The sequence below is a fragment of the Lynx rufus genome, unplaced genomic scaffold (genome assembly GCF_022079265.1).
Source record: "Lynx rufus isolate CCGP_SWC_20201006 ecotype Redwood Valley unplaced genomic scaffold, mLynRuf1.p SCAF_8, whole genome shotgun sequence".
In the NCBI taxonomy this organism is placed as follows: Eukaryota; Metazoa; Chordata; class Mammalia; order Carnivora; family Felidae; genus Lynx; species Lynx rufus.
In genome coordinates this window covers 121144930-121170418 of record NW_025814896.1, presented here as the reverse complement: position 1 = coordinate 121170418, position 25489 = coordinate 121144930, and the positions used below count along the sequence as shown (strand labels likewise).

Genomic DNA, 25489 nt, shown 5'->3' with positions numbered 1-25489 from the left:
GAATCAAAGTCAAAAACATAATGCATTATGGAAGTGCACAAAGAAAGCAACAAAAAGGTGGTTCACTGAAAAGGCTCAAACATTAATAAACCTCAGCAAGACAGATTAAGGACAAATAAAAAAAAGAGAAGGCCCAAACTAGCAATATCAGTAATGAAAAGGGAATATCACTATAAAACCCACGGAAAGACAAAAATCCCACGTCAAAAATGGGACATATTCATATGAAGTTGGTTAAGTTCCTGAAACAACAAAAACACGTTATAACTTATACAAAAAACCTCATACCTTTGAGGGAGACTGAATCCCATAAAGAAAACTCCTGAGCCACAAGGCTTCACTAGTGAGTCATTTTTTTTTATTTGAGAGAGCACGCCAGAGCAAGAGAGTGTGCACGAGAGCTGGGGAGGGGGCAGAGGGAGAAGGAGAGGGAGGGAGGGAGGGAGGGAGGGAGGAAGAGAAAAAGAGAGACAGAGAGAGAGAGGGAGAGAATCCCAAGCAGGCTCTGTGCTGTTAGCATGGAGCCTGATGCAGGGCTTGATGTGGGGCTCGATCCCACGACCCTGGGATCATGACCTGAGCAGAAATCAAGAGCTGAATGCTCAACCGAGCCACCCCGGTGCCCCAAGAGTCCTATTCCTGCAAAGAACCCATATCTTCTTCAAACTCTCCCAGGTAAAAAGAGGAAACACTTATTTCCTAAACCCAGCACAACCATGACGTCCAAACCTGCCAAGGACACAGAAAGGAAGTAAAATTGCAAACAGATCTCATGCACACGGTCACAAGAGTCCTAAGGAAAACATGGGCAAACTGCAACACCCAGTTTTGGGGGGGGTGTGTGCAGAATTCCACCCCTCCTGATGGTAACAGTGCTTTTCTCATTCCCAAAGGGATAGATGCAGATTATCTGATTTTCACCAAAGGTTTTATTCTCACGTACAGTTTACACATAGGGAAACTGAGGCCAAAGAGGCGAAGGAGCTGGCCCAAGGTCACACTCAGGCTAGAGCTGGGCAAGACAAATTCATTCCACTCGATAGACACTTACAGGCCCCTGCTGTGTCCCAGTTAAGCCTGGGGGTGTGCATCTGTGCCTCTCCACCCTGTGCACCTCCCTTCGGCCTCCCTGGACCCCTCTTTCCTGGAGCCAGTGTCTGCTCTGCTACTGCTCACAACACAGCAGAGGAGCAGCGTGGCCCGGAGAGGCTGCCAGCGCCCCCTGGCTGCTACGTGGCGCTCGGGAGTCCCGGAGCAGGTAGGAATGGCCCTCTTTGTCAGGCTCCCAACCATGACCCTGCCCAGCGGGGCCATTAGAAAATGCCCATGTACTCCACGGCCTGGGCACTGCAGCCTGACCGTCCCCATTTCCAAGCTCTACAGGTTACAAAGCACTTCTGCTTGTATTTCTGCCTTCAGGGAAACCTAAAGACAAGCATCAATACTCCTGCTCTGGAGTCTCAATACCCCCACTTTGCAGATGAGGAAAGCAAGGCTCTAAGAGGGGGATAACTTGTCCATATTATCTATGCAGAGAATATCAGATCCAGGTGAGACACAGGACCTTCCTCTACCGCACCGGGACACCCCCCACCAAGCACTGTTTGATGTGACTGAGGATGTCCTGGATTATACCAACTATATGTCCTGAGACAGACAAGACTGACAGGTGTGCTGAAGGCTGCACAAATACTCTAGAAAAAGAACTCCTGACCTAGATAAGCGATGACACAAGCTTTTTTTTTTTTTTTTAATGTAGAGAATCCAGAGGGATGCCTCCACGGTATGAGAGAGGAGATACAGAAAGGACCCAGCCAGCATGTAAAACAGAAACTGAAGAACGCCTTTCAAGACACTCTAAAGCCAGTAAAGGACGGGATTCTTTACACATTCAAGCAGAAGCAGCTCGTGGGTAACCACAGGCTACAGGGGTGGGGACAAGGAGGCAAATTCAATAACCTGCTAAGCTTGGTCCCTTGTGGCAACAGAGGCTGGGGAGATTCCTCTTCTGAAACCTGCCTTCTGAAGGAGTGGAGTCTGAGGCCCAGCTCAGAAGCTTCTAGATCTACTTGGTAAACAGAGAAAACACATCCCCAGGACAGAGGAAGTGAGGACTCATCAGCAAATGACTCAGTGTGTGCCTCTGAAGAGCATCATCTAGAAAAGGGGAGGCCCGCCAAGGAGGCCCCCAGGCAAAGGCTCCAGAGAGGCCCCCGAAACTCTGGCCCTGTCCACCTGAGTGGAAAACAGCCGTTTCAGTGAATCCAGAGCCAAGAGCACCACCTGAACACAAAATGACATGGTTCCCAGAACAGGGAATCCTCTATTTTCAAACTATTGAGTTTGTTTGTTAGCAGGAAATAAACCTATGGATAACAGGAAGTTGGCGGATGTAATTTCTGCAGACCTTCAAAAGGCATCGGAGATGAATCCAGACCAGAAACTATTTAAAAGACTGAATCACACGAGAACTGGGTGGTTCTGTGGTGGATCAGGCTGGAGTAAAGCCAGTAAACAAAGAGCGGGGGCAGCAGGCACTTCTCTCAATGGAAGAATGTAAACAGTGGGGTCCCCAGGGTTTGGACTGGTTTTACTTCTTCATCGAGGACTCAGAAGGAGAAGGAAGTGGGAGACGCACAGAGCGTGAAGGAAACTTAGCGCCCTGGGTGGAGGCGAGCAGGTTGATGGGCCTCACCCAGAAGGCCCCCCTGCTATGGGCTGGGCCCACCCCGCTGCAGAGAACACGGCTCGGAGTGCACAGCAGGGACACATGGCGAATCTGCCGTAGAACCGGAAAGGGTGGCAGAGGGGGGAAAAGCACTTAGAATAAACCCAGAGAACTTTTTCACCTGAGAGAGGAATACAAGGAGTCGTTGGTGACTGCTTGAGCCAATGTAGTTCTTTAAAAAGTTTTAAATTATAGGGGGGAAAAAAACAGGAGGAGGGGAGGAGTAGGTCAAGCACAGAGGAGGAGAGAGGACAGGGCTTCCAGCAAGGCAAGCTCTCCAAAGTCAGAAGGAGCCCTGTGACGGTCAGAGGCCCAGGAGGCAGCCAACACCTGGCCCTGGCAGGTGATCCCCGAGCCCCGGGGAGCCCTGGGGGCGGGGGGGAGGGGGGGCTGCACTGTCCCAGGCCCACCCCCTCCCAATCAGCCCCTCTCTGGCCCCGGTCGCTGGCCCCGGGCTCCAGGCCTGCACGGCCGCATGGCCACCCCGCGAGGACCTCACCTGCTGCTGGCTCTGCTCCTCGAGGTTCATTTTCACCTCCAGCGACTGGCGGGCCTCCAGGAAGGCCTTGCGGTGCTTGCGGTCCGCCATGTAGTAGGACATGACGCCCACCATGATGGCGCACAGGTAGAGGCAGACGTTGGCCAGGATCTGTGCCCCGAGGAGAGAAAAGGACAATGGTGAAGGCACATGCTCAGGAGAGAGGATGGAGAAGGGGGGGTGGGTGGTAACGAAAATCAAACCCCTAGTTGTCCAGTGTCCAGGGAGGGCCCCGGCGAGCCTCTGACCCTGATGGGACGTTTAGGGCCCTGGAACAGACCCTGCCCCGCTTACCATAGGCGGGTGAGGCCCCGGCCTGGAAGGCTGGTTATGGGGCTGTTTGCCTCTCCTGCTCACAGTGCAGCTAAATTGGCTGATCCCGTGCACCTGTGTGGCCTGACGGTCCCTCTGCTCCCCAATTCATTCATTCTCTCATTTGTTCAACCACCGCTTACTGAGGACTCACTTATTAGGCGCCCTTAGGTGCTGTGCTGATTAGCTGGGAGGAGAGTGTACAAAACCCCGATCTACTAGCTGGGGGTGTATAATCCTAAAAGCTGCAGGTTGCACTGAAGGTCACAGATGTGAAGCGTGTTGGGCCAACTCCCAGCCCTCACGCTACCTTCCACGTGACGCTGCAGGTATACAGGTGTCTGGCATTCACGGGCATCCTCCCAGCCAACCCCACCTGCCAGCTGATGAGGGGTGGCCGGTACCAGTACCGAGGTCCCATGAGGAAGTTACGGGAAGGGGACAGGGCAGCTGTGCGACGGATGTCTGTCCTGCAAGCTCAGTACATCGGTACAAAGGCCTCCTTGGTCACTGAGTCTGTTCCTCCACCCTTGGCACCCTCCAGGCTCCCCTAGGTGTCTGTGGTCCCCAGCCCGTTTCCACAGGCTGCCGGGATTGCAGACTCAACCGCCTCCTGCTGCAGGTAACCTTGGATATGGACCTGAACGTTCAAACCACATCTCATTTCCTGGTGCTCATTTCCTGGGCCCCAGTCTCTGACCCTGGCTGGGCCCCATCTGGGGCTGCACCAGGTTCTAGCTCCTCCTGCTTCTCCAAAGCCACCTGCCAGGAGCCAGCTCCAACAAGGTCTGGCCCTGCCCATGCCCTGAGGCTCACACCCTCCCCACCTGGGTTCCCTGAGGTCCCGCCTGAGGAAGGCAGACCCCTCCTCTGAAGGGCGTGGTTTCTCAGGCAGAAGTCTAGCTGAGATGCGGGTAGGGAGGCAGAAGTTCTTCATTTCTGGCCTCAGGGGGAGATAATGTGAAGGATAATGGATTCTGGGTAGGTGAAAAATGCAGGGAAGTCCATTTTAGATTTTTAAAGAAGATGGCTTAATAGACGATGAGAGGTTAATTCTGACATTAATTTTCTGGATACTCTTGGTTATGCCATATTCCCCTCTGTTTTTGTGTTTTATCAGGGCTGATCAGTGCTAACCCTGAGGACCCACCACCCCCGGCAGAAAGTTCCTGCAGGCCTGGGCACTCATCACAGGCCCACTGAATAATGAGTTAGTACATGCGATGTGTCTTGAGACTGGTCATAAAGTCACCAGACGCAGACCTCACAAGCTCCTTAAACTGCTGGTTCCAGCAACTAACAACTCATTGTGTTCTTGGGGCTGGGCAGCCCCATCACTATACCATTCATGGGGCAAGTGGGCAATTTCAAAAATCCTAAGGGATATCTCTTGAACTTTTGCTTGGACACGATAGGCCATTCCCACCTGAGCACTATCAATATGGCCTCAGGACACTTATTAAAAACCCAAAGAGCTGCCAATTTACATTAAGTGAGTCAAAGCAAATCACAAAGATCACGCTGCGCTGCGTCTCCAAGCCGGTCTGGCCTGAGGTCCAAGAATGTCTACCAGCCCAAAGGTCACCTTCCTCTGGGGGCTGTATAGCCTTAGAATCTGCCCAGTCCCAAATTCATGGCACAGGAAGCTAGTCAACAAGGTCAGGCTGTACCTCAGGCATCTCACTGAGTGGGGGCACTTTGCCAAAACCCACACAGGGCCCAGATACAGCAGTCACCAGGGCCGAGGGTCTCTAGGTCCTAGAGGTCAAGGGAGTAGCTGCACGCAGACGAGCCACAAGTCTGGGCCCCACACCTACCGGTGTCAACAACTCTGAACCAGAGGCTCCAGACCCATCTCTGGCCCTGGCCACCACCTGGGCTGTCACACTGAGCCATGGACAGAGCTCCACGCCTAGTGGTCTCTTGCCCCCCAACAGGTCCTGCTGTCCACCTCACGGGGTGGATAGAGCAGACTCCATAAAGTGTAAGCACTGAGCCGGTGTAATAACTGTTTTACTCCCCATCGGGGTCCCTCCTTAAGTAAACCACCTGCTCTGTAGACAGAGAGCAACTATAACAGGAAAGCTTTAAACCAACTCCCACCAAAGGTTATTATCCAAAGAGTATAACAGGGGTGCCTGGGTGGCTCAGTCGGTTAAGCGTCTGACTCTCGATTTTGGCTTAGGTCACGATCTCTTGGTTCGGGAGTTTGAGCCCTGCGTTGGACTCTGTGCTGACAGTGTGGAGCCTGCTTTGGATTCTCTCTGTCCCTCCCCTGCTCCCTCTCTCCCTCTCAAAACAAACAAAGAGTATAACAGGATTCAGGTTTGGTTCACAATGGAAACCATCTCTACAGGACAGCACTCCCTTCAGCCTATTTTAAAATAAGACCCACGTTTGCATTCCACTTGGCAGGTGCAGAAAACAAACTTAGGAGGAGCCCTGGACTGTTGCCCTGCCCCTCGCTGGATGGGGAACCTGCTACGTCAAGAAACTTCCTTGAGCCCCCACTTCACCACCTATGAGCTGAGGGGCCGCCTACCTCATCTCGGAAGTCCCTGCAGTCCTGACCCCGGCTGGCCCTCATCAGACCTCACTTCTGAGGGCAAAGGTGGGCCTGGAAATGACCTGCTCGGAAAGTCTGGAGGGAAGGCAAGGCGGGTCGGTTCCCAGGGTGGCCAGAGGGTCATACTGCTTCCTGTCCCCTGCCCACCCCTTCTCGACCTGCACTCTCAGCTCATCTGAGGGGATGTGGAGGCAAATGGCCATGTCCAGGCCACACGCCGGAGAGTCCTGTGGGTCCCGCAGGTCCCCCCCGTGCCAGGGAATTCTCTCCCTGCATCGCAGTGAGCTTATTCCTTCCTAGAGGATTCTCCCAGGAGCCCCAGGCTGTGCTTCTCAGAGCTCCCCCAATTCTCTAAACTTACCTCAACGAAAGGGTCCTCAGGGTTGCTGTGGATCCCGTGCTCCCCAGAGCCACCTGAGGTAGTGCAACCACGTCACAACTTGCCCCTCACCCCGACCCCTTCAGAGGGGTCCAGTATGGTCCCCCTACTTGCCCTTCCCCTTCTGGGGAGCAGATGAGCAGGCCAGAAGCCATCACAAACCTGACCTCCCAGCCTCATGGTCTCCCCGGGACGCAGCCCTCTAATATCCCAGCTGCTGCACCCCAACCCTCTCCCACGCCACCTCAGCCCAAGAACAGAGGAATGAGGCTCGGTCACTTTGCTGGGCGGGGTACAGGCCAGGACAGTAGTGGGGATGGTCCCGGAAATATCCAGGAGATGAGGCTGCGCAAAGATGCAGACAGAGGTCGGGTGGGTGGGGATCACATCCGATCGGGGAGGTGACGCACGGCTTCAGGAAGACGCGGGCTCTACAGAGATGGGGTCTCAGAAACAAAGACTGCCTCGGATACCACACTCAGCGACCAAGCGTGGCAGGAAGGCTTCTCCTCTCATCGTCAATGATTGTCTGAGGGAGCTCAGCACCAGGGGTTTGCAAACATGACACCTGACCCTGTGAACAGACAGGGAGGTTCCCAGCTCAGGCAGTTCCGAAGGCCAAGCAGGAGCCCTGATGCGGCCTTCTGGCTCTTCGGGGTGGCCCAGGAGGGGGTGGGGGCAGCTTGTCACACTGGACTCAACATACGTTTCCGTCTCGGGGGGGATTCCCCCGCACAAGCCTGAGAAGCTCTGCTCTGGGGTGCCACGGAGGTCACCTCTTCTTACCCCAGGGAACCCCTTTCCCCAGTGAAAGAGACTGGGCAGCAATCTCATTGCAAAAGAACTGTTATTTTTTCTTAAACACAAGATTTTTAAACTAACGAGGAGAATGAACGAATCTCCCAAGTGGGTAAACATTCAGACTCAACAGCTTCATCTAACCCAGGACAGCCGGATGAAATGTTTGTAATACCCCAGCTCAGAAATGCAGCCGTGAGAAAATTCCTTTACGAAGTCCTTCCTCTTGGAATCTGATGAATCACAATATCCTGCACATTTCTGCCAGTCCACAGGGACATGGGGCTGCTCTAAGCAGGGCTTTAAAAGAGAAGTCATCCCCCTGGAGGCAGGCTGGTGCCTCAACTGCCCAGGCTGACCCCTCCCCATAGGCTCATTCCAGCCTGGAGATTCCAGAATACTCCAGAACTGGGGAGAAGAAACCCAGGGAGAGAAGGCTGCTCTGGGAGCCAACATCCTTGTGAGCTGCCCTTGGAGACCTCATGATGCTCTGCTGTCAGGGGAAGACCATACTGGAGCCTCTGTTCATTAAAACTAACTTAGATGTTTTGGGAAAAAAAAAAAAAAATTCCACGGAGCCGTAAAGCAGGAAGGAACAGGGCAGAAGTTATCTCTGCAGGCAACCAACCTCCCCAGCCCAAGGAAGACAGGCCGGAGCCTGGGGTGGCCGCCACCCAGTGCCTGTGGGCCCCACTCTGGAGCCGTGCTCCCTGCAGACTGGAGGGGACCTTCCTCATCAGTCAGGTCCCTGCTGACATGTCCCCTCCTCACAGAGGCCTGCCCTGACCTCCCCCCACCCCCCCCCCCACACGCTCTCTCTGTTTTCCTGTTTAAGACCCTGCAGAGAAGTATCTGCATTTTTTATTCGTCCTTTTATTTGTCCGTTTACTCTGTTTACTTCACTAGAAAGCAAGCTCCAAGGGGACGGGGCTTTGGTTCTGTTTCCCTGCGGATTCCCCAGTGCCTAGGACCGGGTCTGGCACACGGGAAGCCGCCAATGCCTACTGGATGAACGAGTGGCAGAAAGAGGCTGGGCCGTGCAGTCACGCAGACCTCGCCTACCACCAGCAGGCTGTGTGGCCTGGAGCAAGTCACTTTCCCTTTCTGAGATGTGACTTCTTCATCCTCGCAGGAACCCCGAAGGCTGGGCCAGTAAGATCAAAAGAGAGGTTATATGCGACACGCCCGGGACAGGGCTTGGCACAAAATATGTTCTTAGTGACTTTCTATTCCTCTGGAGGGGAGAAGGGAAATTCGTGCCTAACAATAAGACTAATGGAGTTTCATCACACCTCCATATTCACAATCCTACTGGCCACAACAAGCAAAGTTCTTATTCTCATCTTACGGAAGACACTTGAAGCCCCCAGAAATGAGGCTGTGAGCCTATGAGCCTGTGGTCTCCTGGCAGTGCTGACACTGGAGCTCAGATCTCCTTACTCTTTTTTCCCCGCTACAAGCAGAGTTTGAGTTTTAAGACATTAATTAAACATCTGCTCTGACCCAGGGGACTGCATATCAGAAGCCAGCCTGGCCTCGGGGTGGGTCCACCGCGGCTCTCATGCCCAGCTAGCAAGACGCCAGCCAAGCACGATGCCAGGGCTTTCCCTACGTTACTCAGCCGAGTTGTGACGAGGCTCAGTGGAGGCTGAAGTCCCAGGCACTGGGGGCCCGTGGGGAGCACAGAACCCAGGAAGGACCTACGGCATCTACACAGGTGGGGAGGTCTGCAGACAGCGGAGGGGGTAGATGCTCTCGAGCTGGCCCACAGCAAACTCCAGCATTGCTGTGCCAGGAGACATCTGGGGTCTCCAAGAAATACAACCCTACCCAGCACAATTCAAGGTTTGAGCCTTGGGGTACCGCTGAGGGGTCCTTCCAAGCTTGTCTGGTTTCTACCACGTGCCTCAAAACAAAAGGACCTCTAGAAGCTTCCAATTTGTTTCACAGCTTGGGCGAGTCTCTGCTAAAACATATGCAATGTCCACCTTCTTCCAAAACAAAGACGACTTCCAGAATAGGCATCTAGCCAATGTGACATGTTACACGAGGCCCCTCATGATCTGCCAGGTTGCCAGGACAGCTTCTCAGGTTGTGCACTGCACAATCCCCGGGGCATCACCCTGCAGACTCTGATGTGATGGCTCCCCTACAGGTATGGAACATGGCAGTCCTGACAAGTGGGGTCCGGCGTCACTTGTTTCTTCTGCCTGGCCGCCACCCACCAAGCTCCCCTCACCCCAGCCACACCGGACCTATCACCAGCCCTCTAATAAGATGTGCTATTTCAGGGCTCTACGGTTCTAACCCGAACATCCTGCCTCTCCTCCTTTGCCTGCGGAGGGCCACACGTGGTGATGATCCTCAGACTGAACCCGGGTCGAAAACCCAATACATAAATGGCTTTAGTCTTTCCCAGAAAATGTTAGTTATTGTTACTACTTCAAGACCCAGCTCCAACACCACCCGCCAATCCCCAAACAGAATCATTCATTCATTCATTCATTCGTTCAAAGACTTAGTGAATGTCCACCCTGTGGCAGGTAGGTATTTGGCAGGTAGCAATGAATATGGCAGAAAAAGTTCCTGCTGTCAGGAGCTGATGTTTTGCTAACAGTAGATAAAAAAGGAGCATGATTTGATAATAAAAGTATCAGAGCCCAGCAGAGAATAAAAATGATAAAGTAACAGGTAGCTGCTTTAGACTAGAAGGTGAAGGAGATTGTTGGCCCCAATTCGTCACTCCCCCGTACAAGTATCACAGAGCCACACACTTGTCATAGCCTCACGGAGAAGGTTCCCTCCCGCTGACTCTGACCACGGGATCTGCTCTGGTCAAATGGATGTCAGCACATAGGACACGAGCAAATGTTTGTAATTCGCCTGCACTTCCTTCTGGGCTTCCACCGTTGCCATGAGAACAATATGCACCAAGAACCTCACTGGTACAGTGCATGAGGGACCTGTGGAGCCAAGCAAAACTCAAGCTCCAGCCTGGAGCAAAACCCAGCTGAACCCAGCCCAGGTCAGGCCCCAGCCTAGCCATGGATGTACGAGTGAGAAACGTGTGCTTGCGAGCCACTGACTTTCGGGTTGTTACACTGCATTAAGTGACAAGAGCCGGTTAATGCAGGTTGGTTAGGACAGGTGTTCCCGAAGTGGTGGCATCTGTCTTTAATTTACACCCAAGTTAGTTAGCATATAGTGCAATAATGATTTCAGGAGTAGATTCCAGTGATTCATCCCCTACGTATAACACCCAGTTCTCATCCCAACAAGTGTCCTCCTTAATGCCCCTTCCCCATTTAGCGCATCTTCCCACCCACAGCCCCTCCGGCAACCCTCAGTGTGTTCTCTGTGTTTAAGAGTCTCTTCTGTTTTGTCCCCCTCCCTGTTTTTATATATGTTTTGCTTCCCTTCCCTTATGTTCATCTGTTTTTTATCTTAAATTCCACATATGAGGGAAGTCATATGATATTTGTCTTTCTCTAATTTTGCTTAGCATAATACCCTCTAGTTCCATCCACATTGTTGCAAATGGCAAGATTTCATTCTTTTTGATTGCCGAGTAATACTCCATTATACACACACACACACACACACACCACATCTTCATCCATTCATATGTCAGTGGACATTTGGACTCTTTTCCACACTTTGCCTACTGTTGATATCGCTGCTATAAACATTGGGGTGCACATGCCCCTTTGAAACAGCATACCTGCATCCCTTGGATAAATACCTGGTGGTGCAATTGCTGGGTCGTAGGGTAGTTCTATTTTTAACTTTTTGAGGAACCTCCATACTGTTTTCCAGAGTATTGCACAAGTTTGCATTCCCACCAGCAGTGCAAAAGAGACCCTCTTTCTCCACATCCTTGCCAACATCTGTTGTTTCCTGAGTTGTTAATTTTAGACATTCTGACTGGTGTGAGGTGGTATCTCACTGTGGTTTTGATTTGATTTTCCCTAATGATGAGTGACGTTGAGCATTTTTTCATGTCGGTTAGCCATCTAGATGTCTTCTTCAACGTTTATTTATTTTTTTTGGGACAGAGAGAGACAGAGCATGAACGGGGGAGGGGCAGAGAGAGAGGGAGACACAGAATCGGAAGCAGGCTCCAGGCTCTGAGCCATCAGATGTCTTCTTTGGAAAAGTGTCTATTCATGTCTTTTACCCATTTTTTCACTGGATTATTTGTTTTTTGGGTGTTGAGTTTGATAAGTTCTTTATGGATTTTGGATATTAACACTTTATCTGATATGTCATTTGCAAATATCTCCTCCCATTCCATTGGTTGCCTTTTAGTTTTGCTGATTTTTTTCCTTTGCTGTGCAGAAGCTTTTTATTTTGATGAGGTCCCAATAGTTCATTTTTGCTTTTGTTTCCCTTGCCTCTGGAGATGTGTTGAGTAAGAAGTTGCTGTGGTCAAGATCAAAGAGGTTTTTTGCCTGCTTTCTCCTCTAGGATTTTGATGGCTTCCTGTGTCACATTTAGATCTTTCATGCATTTTGAGCTTATTTTTGTGTATGGTATAATAAAGTGATCCAGGTTCATTTTTCTGCATATCACTGTCCAGTTTTCCGAACACCATTTGCTGAAGAGACTGTCTGTATTCCATTGGATGTTCTTTCCTGCTTTGTCAAAGATTAGTTGGCCATACGTCTGTGGGTCCATTTCTGGGTTCTCTATTCTGTTCCATTGATCTGAGTGTCTGTTTTTGTGCCAGTACCATACTGTCTTGATGATTACAGCTTTGTAACACATCTTAAGGTCCAGGATTGTGATGCCTCCAGCCTTGGTTTTCTTTTTCAGGATTGCTTTGGCTATTCGGGGTCTTTTCTGGTCCCATACAAATTTTAGGATTGTTTGGTCTAGTTCTGTGAAGAATGCTGGTGTTATTTTGATAGGGATTTCATTGAATATCTAGATTGCTTTGGGTAGTATCAACATTTTAACAATATTTTTCTTCCAATCCATGAGCATGGAATATTTTTCCATTTTTTTTTGTGTCTTCTTCAATTTCTTTCATAAGCTTACTATAGTTTTCAGTGTGTAGATTTTTCACTTCTTTGGTTAGGTTTATTCCTAGGTATTTTATGGGTTTTGGTGCAATTGTAAATAGGATTGATTCCTTGATCTCTCTGTTGCTTCACTACTGGTGTATAGAAATGGAACTGATTTGTGCGCATAGACTTTATACCCTGTGACTTTGCTGAATTCATGGATCAGTTCTAGTAGTTTTTTGGTGGAATCTTTTGGGTTTTCCATATAGAGTATCATGTCGTCTGTGAAGACTGAAAGTTTGACTTCCTCCTTGCCAATTTGGATGCCTTTTATTCCTTTGTGTTGTCTGATTGCTGAGGCTAGGACTTCCAGCACTATGTTAAATAACAATGGCAAGCGTAGACATCCCTGTCATGTTCCTAACCTTAGGGGGAAAGCTCTCAGTTTTTCCCCATTGAGGATGATATTAGCAGTGGCTCTTTCCTATATGACTTTTATGATTGAGGTATGATCATTTTATCCCTTTCTTGAGGGTTTTTATCAAGAAAGGATGCTGTATTTTGTCAAAAGCTTTCTCTGCATCTATTGAGAGGATCATGTGGTTCTTGTCCTTTCTTTTATTGATGTATCACACTGATTGTTTTGCAGATATTGAACCAGCCCTGCATCCTAGGTATAAATCCCACTTGGTCGTGGTGAATAATTCTTTTAATGTATTGTTGGATATGGTTGGCTAGTATCTTGTTGAGAATTTTTGCATCCATGCTCATCAGGGAAATTGGTCTGTACTTCTCCTTCTTAGTGGGGTCTTTGGTTTTGGAATCAAGGTAATGCTGGCTTCATAGAATGAGTTTGGAAGGTTTTCTTCCATTTCCATTTTTTGGAACAGCTTCAAAAGAATAGGCGTTAACACTTCTTTAAATATTTGGTAGAATTCCCCTGGAAAGCCATCCAGCCCTGGACTCTTGTTTTTTGGGAGATTTCTGATTACTGATTCGATTTCTTTATTGGTTATGGGTCTGTTCAAATTTTCTATTTCCTCTCATTTCAGTTTTGGTAGTTTATATATTTCTAGGAATTTGTCCATTTCTTCCAGATTGCCCAATTTATTGGTGTATAGTTGCTCATCATATTCTATTATTGTTTGTATTTCTTCAGTGTTGGTTGTGATCTCTCCTCTTTCATTCTTGATTTTATTTATTTGGGTCCTTTTTTTCTTTTTGATCAAACGGGCTAGGAGTTTATCAATTTTGTTAGTTCTTTCAAAGAACCAGCTCCTGGTTTCATTGATCTGTTCTACTGCTTTATTTATTTCAATAGCATTGATTTCTGCTTTAATCTTTATTATTTCCCATCTTCTGCTGGTTTGGGGTTTTATTTGCTGTTATTTTCCCAGCTCTTTAGGTGTAGGGTGTATCTGAGACCTTTCTTCCTTCTTTAGGAAGATATACTTCCCTCTCATGACCACCTTTGTTGCATCCCAGAGGTTTTGGCATTATCATCTTCATTGGCTTCCATGTACTTTTTAATTTCCTATTTAACTTCTTGGTTAGCCCATTAATTCTTTAGTAGGACGTTCTTTAGTCTTCAAGTATCTATCTTTCCCAATTTTTTCTTGTGGTTAATTTCGAGTTTCATAGCGTTGTGGTTTGAAAATATGCACAGTATGATGTCGATCTTTTCATACTTGTTGAGGGCTAATGTGTGTCCCAGTATGTGATCTACTCTGGAGAATGTTCCATGTGCACTCAAGAGGAATGTGTATTCTGCTGCTTTAGGATGAAATGTTCTGAATATATCTGTTAAGTCCATCCAGTCCAGTGTGCCATTCAAAGTCATTGTTTCCTTGCTGACTTTCTGTTCAGATGATCTGTCCATTGCTGTAAGTGGGGTGTTGAAGTCCCCTACTATTATGGTATTATTATCAGTGAGTTTCTGTATGTTTGTGACTAATTGATCTATATATTTGGGTTCTTCCACACTGGGGGCATAAATGTTTACAATTGTTAGGTCATCTGGGTGGATAAACCCCTTAATTATGATATAATGCCCTTCTTCATCTCGTTACAGTCTTTATTTTAAAACCTATATTGTCTGCTATAAGTATGGCTACTCTGGCTTTCTTTTGGTGATCATTAGTATGACAGATGTTCTCCATTCCCTTACTTTCAATCTGAAGGTGACTTTAGGTCTAAAATGGGTCACTTGTAAACAGCATAAAGATGAGTCTTGTTTTCTTATCCATTCTTTTTATATGTCTTTTGACTGGAGCATGTAGTCCATTGACATTGAGAGTGAATACTGAAAGATATGAATTTATTGCCATTGTGTTGCCTGTAGAGTTGGAGTTTCTGGTGGTGTTCTCTGGTCCTTTCTAGTCTTTGTTGCTTTTGGTCTTTTTTGTTTTGTCTTTTCTACCCTCAGGAGCCCCCTTAAAATTTCTTGCAGGGCTGGTTTAGTGGTCATGCACTCCTTTAGTTTTTGTTTGGGAAATTCTCTCTCTCCTTCCGGTTTGAATGACAACCTTGCTGGATAAAGAATTCTTGGGTGCATATTTTTCCAATTCAGCACACTGAATATATCCTGCCACTCCTTTCTGGCCTACCAAGTTTCTGTGGATAGGTCTGCTATGAACCTGATCTGTCTTCCTTTGTAGGCTAAAGACTTTTTTTCCCTTGCTGCTTTCATGATTCTTTCCTTGTCTGTGTATTTTGTGAATTTGACTACGAAAGGCCTTGTTGATGGTCAGTCTTTGTTAAATCTAATGGGAGTTCTCTGTGTTTCCTGGATTTTGATGTCTATGTCTTTCCCCAGGTTAGGAAAGTTTTCCACTATGATTTGCTCACATAAACCTTCTACCCCTTTTTCTCCCTCTTCATCTTATTCAGATTTTATTCCTTTTTAATGAGTCACTGTGTCCTCTAATTCTTATACTCTTTCGCCTTAGCTTCCCTCTTTTTCTCCTGCTTCATTATTCTCCATAAGTTTGTCCTCTATATCACTGATTCGCTGCTCTGCTTCCTCCATCCTTGCCACCATGGCATCTATTCAAGATTGCATCTCAGTTATAGCATTTTTCATTTCATCCTGACTAAATTTTACTTTCTTTTATCTCCGCAGAAAGGGATTCTATGCTTTTTTCAACCCCAGCTAGCATTCTTATTATCATGATTCTAAAATCTGGTTCAGACATCTTGCTTGTACCTGCATTAATTCCCTGGCTGTCATTTCTTCCTATTCTTTCTTTTGGGGTGAATTCCTTTGTTTCATCATTTTGAAGGAAGAAAAAGAATAAAATAAAGTTAAATTAAATTAAAATTAAAAAATTAAAAACAACACAAAAAGGCTGTCATCAAAGGATGCTAGATCCTAGGTGTGTTTTGGTCTGACTGTCGAAACAGCTTGATAGAATAAAGGAAAAAGGGAAAGAAAAGAAAGGAAACATAAGGAAAAAACAAGGAAGGTGTTTGAAAAATTTTTTAAATGAATACAATAAAATAGAATAAGATGAAATCATGAAAGTAAAATAGAATAAAAACTTACAAAAAATAAATATTGTAGAAAAAATCTTTTTTATAAGAACGGAAAATAAAAATAAGTTTTTTCTCTTTCTGTATTCAAGAATAAGAAAAAAAGTGAACAGATGGACCAACAAACAGAATGAAATATGATTGAAATTACATCCAGTTTCCCCTAGAATTCAAACTATGAAGCACTTTATAGTCTGTAAACTAAGCAGGTGGAGAGATTTATGATGTTCCTCTACAGCATGCTTGGCACAGTTGGACGGGGGGCTTTGTGCAACAGCTCCGTTCTCCACTAGATGGAGCTGCTTAGTTTACTGGGGTGGATCATTGTGGCACATATATGCATGTATGTGCATGCACAGGAGAGGCGAAACTGGTGTAACCCAGCTACCCAATCTCTAATATCAGAACTCTTTGCTCTGACTGGCAATCAAGCACCCCTCTTTTGTCTCTGGCTTCAGTCCACTCCCGGCTTCTACACTGTCCATGACCATGCCGTCAGGCTGCCAGGCAGCACCTCCATCCCAAGTTTCATCTCAGATGGGGCTGTGTTTCCAAACCCCTCACTTCTGAGGGCCCTGTGGCTTTGACCTGCTCAGACCCTCTGGGGGAAGGTCTCCCCGAGCAATGGCTAGGTGCCAGCCTGCTCCCAGGAACGTTCATGCAACTGCACTGCTGCAGATGCCCAGAGACTGAGACCGGGTTCCAGCCCACCCCAGAAAAAGTTCGCATGGTCGTGTAGCAGCAGTGTTTCAGGGATTACGGTAAATCACAACACACATCTGGCGCCAGGCTTCACCGCCCCTTAACATCCTTGTTCCAACGCCAGCAAATGTGGCTGTTCTCTGGGGTCCACTGGGACCTCTGCCTGTGGGGAGGCTGTACAGCCTCTACCAAATGTCCTCTCAGCTAGGGAACTGCCTCTCCCCATATGGCCCAAGGACCCCAAGGACCCCAAGGACCCCACTTTCTGCTCCTGGGGATTTGCCCTTCCCACCAGAGCTCTGCCAGGTATCAAGCTGAGGAGTTTCAGACTCTGTGCTCCCCTGTTCATAGTCTTATGGTGTCCAAACCCTCTCCTTTCTCCTTTCTCACTTTCTTATTAAGTCCCTTATGGGTATTTCCACTTTCTCTTTCTCTCCAGCTGTTTTCAGGGGGAAGTGCTTTTCCTGTGCTTCCCCCACCCCCATCTCCAACCTCTCTCCACAAGCAAAAACAGCTCCCTACCCTCTGCGGGTTCTCTCTCCCCCAGTTCACCTCTTCATGCCACATACTTGACGAGTTCTGTGGTTCAAGTTATGCAGATTGCTGTGTTAATCCTCAGATCAATTTTCTAGGTGTGCAAGATGGTTTGGTGTTGATCTAGCTGCATTTCAGAGATGAGAGATGCAAAAAACTTCCATGCTGCTCTGCCATCTTGGCCCCCCCTCCCTGAAGTAGTGGCATTTAAACAGAGATATGAATGACAAAAAAGACATAGCCATGGGAAAACTATTAACCAAGACCATCCTGGATGGATAATATATTGCAAAGGCCCTGGGACACATGCCTCTTTTCCATGGACACCCCCACCATACCCTCTGATACTTCTGAGTGTCTCTCTCCCAAACTAAAACACAGGAAGCCCCAAAGGTCAGGGTGTCTCACTCACATTTTCAGCCTCTGGGGCTGATACACTGGCTGACACAGAGCACAGCTAGCTGCATGAATAGCTCCAGAAGGCAGGCCAGAGAATAGTTCATTCTTCACAGAGGTGTTCCCCTTGATAAGAGAGACAAAATCAAGCTAGAGAAAGGCTAGAAGCAGTGGTTTTCAAGTGGTGGTGGTGGTGGTGTGTATGTGTGTGTGTGTGTGTGGGGGGTGATCCGACCCTGCTGGGGGCTATATGGTCATATGTCTGGGGACATTTTTTATTTTTTTGGTTGTGGTGAGTAGGCGGGAGAGTGCTCCTGGCATCTACTGAGTGGAGACCATGGCTGCTGCTGAATACCCTCCAGTGCACAAAGCAGGCCTCACAGTAAATAATGACCTAGCCCCAAATGTCAACAGACCCGAGCTCAAGAAACCTTGGCTAGTACAATGCCGTCTTCCTTTTGGATCCCTGAGCATTCATGTGAAATTTCCTAAGCTTTAATTACTGAACAATAATGAACTCTGAGGACAAAGATATGAGCAAGCAGATTTTTATGTCAATCATAGGCCTTGGGGCTAAGAGGAAAATACCACTAACACACGCTGAACATAAGGACACGATGTCTTGATAAATGGTCTTATGATGCAAAGCCAGCTCACATCACTGAGGGAGAGACGATTAAGTCCATAGAAGGCCATCCGGTCTGTCTCCCTGTGGGAGGAGATGCAGGAATGAACACCCAACATTTAATATTTTATAATGACCCAGGGATTATTCACTTCAAATCTGAGGAGTAGGATGGGAGACTCAGTGAACCCCCAAAATTAGGGGCAAATTGTGTTTTGCCCTTTTCTAGGGGAGCAAATCCATTGCTCTCATCGTATTCTCAAAAGGGCCTGTTAGCCCAGATGATTAAGAATCAAAGAACTAATCAAAAGTTCCCCCTCTCCCCTGGTGGCTTCACTTTAGAACAGAAAACATGTGGTCACACTATTCTGTGTCTTCTCTTAGTCACCTTGGTCTTTTTTCTCTGGGCCAAATAATTCTAATTTTGCTTAAAGGACTCTATTTTAAAATGTTTAATCATACTTGGCTTCCAGATCCTTTAAAAAAAATAAAAAAACTCAACCCCATTGACGTCTTGGTAAGTGGCAGGGCTCCATCCTGGGTCCTGGACAGTAAAAAAACGATCTCAAGAGCAGAGATAAAGAAGCTACTGGAAAAAGAGGAAGCACAGATTGATCCTGATGGAGAAAAGGCTAGGTCAGCAAAGACCCCCAAGAGGGAGTAAAACTTGAGCTGGCCCACTCAGTTGTGGTCCTACACACACACTCACAACACCAAGCTTGTACAGACATTTTAGTATATGGATTCTGGATGGTAAAGGAAATTTAAGCCAATCTCTGATTACCAAAGTAAAAAAAAAAGAAAAAAAGAAGAAGCAGTGTCTGGGTGGCTCAGTCAGTCGGGCATCGGTCTTTGGCTCAGGTCGTGATCTCCTGGTTCGTAGGTTTGAGCCCCATGTTGGGTTCTGTGCTGACAGCTAAGTCTAGAGCCTGCTTTGGATTTTGTGTCTCCCTCTCTCTCTGCCCCACCCCCCACTCATGCTCTCAAAAATAAACATTAAAAAATTAATTAGAGAAAAGAAAAGAAAAGAAAAGAAAAGAAAAGAAAAGAAAAGAAAAGAAAAGAAAAGAAAAGAAAAGGGGCACCTGGGTGGCTCAGTCGGTTGAGCGTCTGAATTTGGCTCAGGTCATGATCTCGTGGTCTGTGAGTTCAAGCCCCACATCAGGCTCTGCGCTGGCAGCTCAGAGCCTGGAGCCTGCTTCAGATTCTGTGTCTACCTCTCTCTCTGCCCCTCCCAGACTCACGCCGTCTCTTAAAAATAAATAAACATTAAAAAAAAAGTTGAAAAAGAAAAAGAAAAATTAGCAAAACACTTACGGGAGTAATCAGAATGACAACACAGTCCTATGCTGCCTGCTCAGGTCCTGTTAACCTCTGAGCAATACCAGTTGCATTTAACATACAGATCCTGACTTTACTCAAGAGCAAATGTACCAGCCCAGAGGAAGAGGAGCACATAATCTGAAGACAGAAGATTCTTAGAGTTCCAGAAATATAATCATCACATAAACCTAGCATGAGGAAATGTGGAGGGAGATCACCAATCACACAAAAACATCAAAGCCCCTCTGTACGTACCCACAGAGCAGAGCAAGCTCTTAGGATTCCAGAGTTCCCTACTTCTCAATTCAGAATGACTCCAGTCTTGAGAGTGAAACTTTTGGCAGACTCTCAAGCTGCAGAAACCAGCCAGTGCTCCTCCTCTTTGGGGACTCCCTCCCGTTTCTTCTCTCCCACTGTGCTTCTTAGGCATTACCCGGTGGTCTGACTTCCCTACAGCCCCTCAGAGCCTGTCCAGGGACATCTGGAATGGTATTTTTAGTCCCTGGTTTCAACTCAACCCTTCGGGACTTACTCCTTAGTTGCTATTTCTCTAGGTCAGTGCTTCTAAGCCAAGTGCGCTGGGATCCCCAGGGGAACAGGTGAAGAAGGGAGATTCCTGGGTCCCACCTGCCTACTGAGGCCCATGGATCTGCAGTTCACACTCTCTTCTACGAGTTACTGTTCTAGGTGGTGTAATAAGCATTAAAGCAAAGCCAAGATCCTCTCACTTCCCTGGCTCTGGAAACCAAACTCTAGACACACAGGACTGCTTCATGTCATCTCCCTGTGCCTGTCACCTGCTTCTCTTCTATCCATTGATTTGCTTTCCTTTTCTAATATTCACCCCTCACCCCAAGTGGCCACACCTCCTCCCTGTCTGACCAGCATCTCTTCGTTATAGTCAAAGCCACACCCACAGAGATGTTTTCCATCTATTAATGTGGTTTCATTGGTCCTGCCTCGAGTCTAGTCTCCTAGTCCTCAATTAGGATTTTAAGTCATTTTCCAGATTTCCTTCTTATGGTCCCTTTTTCTGATTGCCCTTCTCCAGTCTCCCAAAAGAGCTAGCACATATTAAGAGAAAGACTGGCCTGTGAGGACGCTGCCAGGCCGTGGGCCAGCTCTCTCAAGGAGGTCTTAATCACATGGCATATTCAAATTCCAAACTTTAAATTCAAAGGCCTGGCAAACTATCACATCTCCTAAATTTCTGTTCTTCTACCTCAACTGTCTTGGATTAGCACCACCTGGGGGTACTCTCCTCATCCTTACCAGGGGTTCCCACCCCAGGCTTCACCTTAGAATCACCTGAGAGCTATACCCAGGCAGCACCCCAAAACAATGGAACCAGAGGCCCAGATATTGACATTGTTTAAAAGCCCCCAGGTGACACTCAGGTGCAGCCAGAGGTGCGACACAACACTTCGAGTGAGTGGGAATACCCAAGCCTGCCATGGTCTTCCCCACCCGGACTCATCTGAAGGTCCATTTCTGCCAGCTTAGGGATGGGACCACAGCTCACCGACCGTGCACTCCAGATAACTAGAATCCAGCACTGAACGTTGTGCACACCCAGTAAACCTTTGCTGAACGCCTGAACGAGCACTGGTGGTCATTTTTGTGCCTCTAGTGGGTCATTCGTCCCATCTGGTCTCCTTCCTTGTCACTCCTCTGGCCACTTCCTGGCCAAAGCCTTACCTTCCATAGGACTAGACACAGACTTCTCCCTGGGCCCTCTCTGATCCTGCCGACCCATCCCCTGGTATCACATTAATCTTCCAAAACTGTCTTTTTGCAAGCCCTACCTCCTGCTCGAAACACATCAATAGCTTCCAATCGTCTAAAAGGTAAAAATTCAAAGTCTTGTGTGTGGGGAGTGGTTGCTGTGGATTTAGGACAACTTCTGTTTTCCTTTTTGCTTTATAACCTCTCTGTTGTGAATCTCTTTGTGAGAAGAAAATAAAGACAATGAGCACTATTTGAAAGTTCCTATTCTTCTACTCACTTGGAATACCCGGCCCACCAGCAGACTTGGGGACCCTTTGAGACAGAGACTCAGCTTCCTGGAAATGCCCTCCTCACATGGAGAAGGCCCTCAATAAATGCCCCGTGGAGAGCAGCTCCACCACAGAGCCTCTGTATCTGGTCCAGGAGTCCACTGAGCAGCTCCTCTCTGTGCACCTGTTTCTACGGGACACACTTCTCCTCCCACGTCTTTCAAAGGATCAGCCGGGAAGATGTATCTTCCTCAAGTCCTCAAACAAGACCTGGGCCCAGAACCGATGACTTCACCCTCTGCCCTCCTGCTCTGCTTTGTGAAATGCAGGAATTGGGAACCATAGGGTCACCGCCACCAGGAATGACGGGAGAAGAAGATGCCTTGCTTGCCCCAAGATCACTGTGCAGCATGCTGCCAGGCTAGTTGTTTGTCCCTCATCATTCAGTGCCAACATTTACAAAGGATGCACTCTCCTTATAAACTGGAACTGGTTCAGGCTGTCCCCACAGAATCACCATCTCACTCAGATGAGCCTTTCCTAAGGGAAGATCCTGAGTGGTTCTCTGCCAGCTGATGCACATGGCACAGCCACCCCATCACCAGGGCTCTGCTGGATCATTGCTGTTGGCATGAAGGGCCTATCAGCATCAGCCTGACAATCCCTTACAGATGATGCCCCACGACTCACTTGATGGGCTAATCTCCTTTGCAACCACCTAGTTTCCTTCCTCTTGCCCTCAAATGCTTTTTCCACCTGTGAGAGCCAACCGTCCATCCTCTCCCTCAAAGACTGGCCTCCACCACCCAGCCAGCTGGGATTTTCTCATCCTGGGAACACACATTTTCCAGGCTTCCAAACGAGTTCTAAAGCCAGCCCTTGGCTTCCTGAGAGGTTCTTGACTTTTAAAGTCTTTCCATTGGTTTTTGCCTAATTTCCCCACCTATCGTCCTTATGCTTTTGACACACAAATGACCTGATCAGGACCCTCTCTGCCCAAGTGTGGGAGTTAAGCCCATCGTCGCCATTGCCAGCTCTGCCCACAGTGGCTACTGCACCTCTCCCAGCTCACAGCCTGGGCACCATGCTCCCAAGGCATCCTCCTGTGGGTCCCTGATGACCATCTGTCCCAACACACACATACACACACACACACACACAACTTCCCTCCCTTGGTGAAACACAGCTTGGGGCCAGGAACACAGCAGTTAGACCCCGAGCTTGAATCCTGCCTCTACCACTGTTGGCTGTGGCCTTTGCAAGTCACTTCTGCTCTAAGCCTGCTCCCTTTTCTGTGAAACCAGGATAAAACGGTCCTGCCTTGGTTGGGGGGTGGAATGCGGTAAGACGATGGGGGTGAAGCGCCCTGCCTCATACCCTACTGGACACAGTAAGGCTCAATAAATATTAGCTATTATAATCAGACATATTATAAATTCCCAACATTGCCACTGAACTTCATTCCCAGTTTTCCAGCTTTCCTAGCCTCCTTTAATGTCTTTTCATCGCCCGGCAAGGTAGGAGTATCAATGGTTCCCAAACCTGTCTGCACTTGTATTCCCAGGCTCCACCCTCAGGGACTCTGCTTTAGTATATCTGGTGTAGGACCGGAAATCTGTATTCTGAATAAAGCCCTCCTCCCCACTGAACGGGGTCCTGGCGTAGCCCGTTCTACCTGGGAACCACGAGATTCAAGTATAATCTTACTGCCACATCTTATTATTTAAATGCAACTTCATGGTCCTTAGCCTCATCCTGTAAGGTTCACCCTGATGCCTACTCAAGCTGTCCCCCCCCCATACAGCTTTCAGTGTCTTCCTGCTGCTGTGACCCTCCCCCATTGCCTGTCAGCTCTCCCCACATCGCTATGTGCTGGCGGTGTGCTCCAGCTAGACCCCAAGACCCTGCTGCTCACTCCCTCTCCTGCCCCCTTACCCACTCCAACTGGGAAGACCTTCTAGCAGTGCCAGCGGCTACTGGAACCACCTGCCCGAACTGCCCTTCCAAGTACCTCGCCAGCCCACGGTGCTGCCTGTTGTCCGGGGACACCAAAGAACCTGTCATGAGTCAGCAAGCCCTTCCCCTGCCCCTACAATAGGGGGCAGTGTGCTGCCATGGCATAAGCAGTGGCTTCGGAGCCAGACAAGCTCCTGTTCTATCGTTTTGTTGCAGGTCCCATAAAACCTCCTCCTTCAACTTCCTCACATGGAAGGTTAGCAGCCTCAATACTCCCCTCCATCCAAGAAGTCTTTGCCCAAGGTCACAAAGAGTTTCTCTTGTTTTTTTTTCTAAAAGTTCTATAAGTTTTACTGTGATTTCAAGTTAATTTTTATATGTGGGATGAGGTACACATTATATTTTTCCCATACGGATATCTAATTATTCTAGTATCATTTGTTGAAAGATTATCATTTTTCCATTGAATTACCTTGGCATTTTTAGTTGACTATGAATTGACCAAAGATGTGTTCATTCCTGGACTTTATTTGGATTCTATCCTTAGCCTAGTACTGTACTGTCTCGATTACTATAAATTTATATTACATCTCAATCAGGTAGCATAAGTCCTCTTTTTAAAAAAAGTTTTAATTTTTCTAGCTCATTTACATACCCATATAAATTCTTAATCACCAATTCATACAAAAAAGACTGATGGGTTGGGGCGCCTGGGTGGCTCAGTCGGTTAAGCGTCTGACTTCAGCTCAGGTCACGATCTCACGGTCCGTGAGTTCGAGCCCCACGTCGGGCTCTGGGCTGATGGCTCGGAGCCTGGAGCCTGCTTCCGATTCTGTGTCTCCCTCTCTCTCTGCCCCTCCCCTATTCATGCTCTGTCCCTGTCTCAAAAATAAACTTAAAAAAAAAAAAAAAGCTGCTGAAGACTCAACTCAGTTTAAAAAAAACAAAAAAACAAAAAAGACTGATGGGATTTTGATTTGGACTGAATTGAATCTGTACCAATTTACAGAGAATTGACATCTTAATATGGTTATCTGCGATCTCTCCATTAATTTAGGTCTTTGATTTCAGCAATGTTTTATAGTTTTGACTATAAAGGTCTTGCACCTATCTTGTTAAATTTAGCTTTAACTATTTCATGGTTTTGGATGCTATTTTATTTTATTATTTTTTTTAATTTTTTTTTTCAACGTTTATTTATTTTTGGGACAGAGAGAGACAGAGCATGAACGGGGGAGGGGCAGAGAGAGAGGGAGACACAGAATCGGAAACAGGCTCCAGGCTCTGAGCCATCAGCCCAGAGCCCGAAGCGGGGCTCGAACTCACGGACCGCGAGCTCGTGACCTGGCTGAAGTCGGATGCTTAACCGACTGCGCCACCCAGGCGCCCCTTGGATGCTATTTTAAACGGATTTTTTTTTCAATCTCCAATTGTTGCCAATGTACAAAAATACAGATCGTTTAATACTAATTGTGTAACTTCCAAATTTGCTAAACTTTCTTCTAGGAGTTTTGAGGATTCCTTAGGATTTTTTACACAGATGACCATATCACATGAAAATAAAGACAGTTTCATTTCTTTCTGATTTGTAGTAGTTTTTTTTTTTCTTGCTTTATTGTACTGGATAGGATCTAATGGAAGAAGTGGTGAGAATGAATTTTCTTTCTTGTCTTGTTCCTGAACTGAGGGACAGAGCCAGCTACGTAACTTAGAGGCCTACTGCAAAGTGAAAACAAAGGTTCCCTCCTCAAAAAGCAGGAAAAAAGAGCCATTAAATGTACTAAAACATATAGCTTTGCCCTTTCCTCTGTGGCTTATTTTTACTTGTCATGATAGTTTTTATTTTCTATTCAACATTGGTCTAAGAAAAGTTAAATTTTAAAATCATTAGCCCTGATTTCACTACCTTAACATTGTACAATGCCAATTTTATTTTTTTATGTTTATTTATTTTTTGAGAAAGACAGAGACACACGGAGTATGAATGGGGAAGGGGCAGTGAGAGAGGGAGACACAGAATCCGAAGCAGGTTCCAGGCTCTGAGCTGTCAGCACAGAGCCTGAGACGGGGCTTGAACCCACGAACCGAGAGATCATGA

General features: G+C 47.5%; 1 protein-coding gene across 2 annotated transcripts in view; it reads right to left on the bottom strand.

Moving 5' to 3' along the window:
- Window positions 1-25489, bottom strand: part of ADCY3 (adenylate cyclase 3) — an 88848-nt gene that overhangs the window by 39961 nt on the left and 23398 nt on the right. For both annotated transcript variants that reach the window (XM_047068792.1, XM_047068791.1), the window contains one exon: window positions 3228-3377. In XM_047068792.1, the coding sequence (XP_046924748.1) occupies window positions 3228-3377 (150 nt within the window). The remainder of the gene's footprint in view (window positions 1-3227; window positions 3378-25489) is intronic.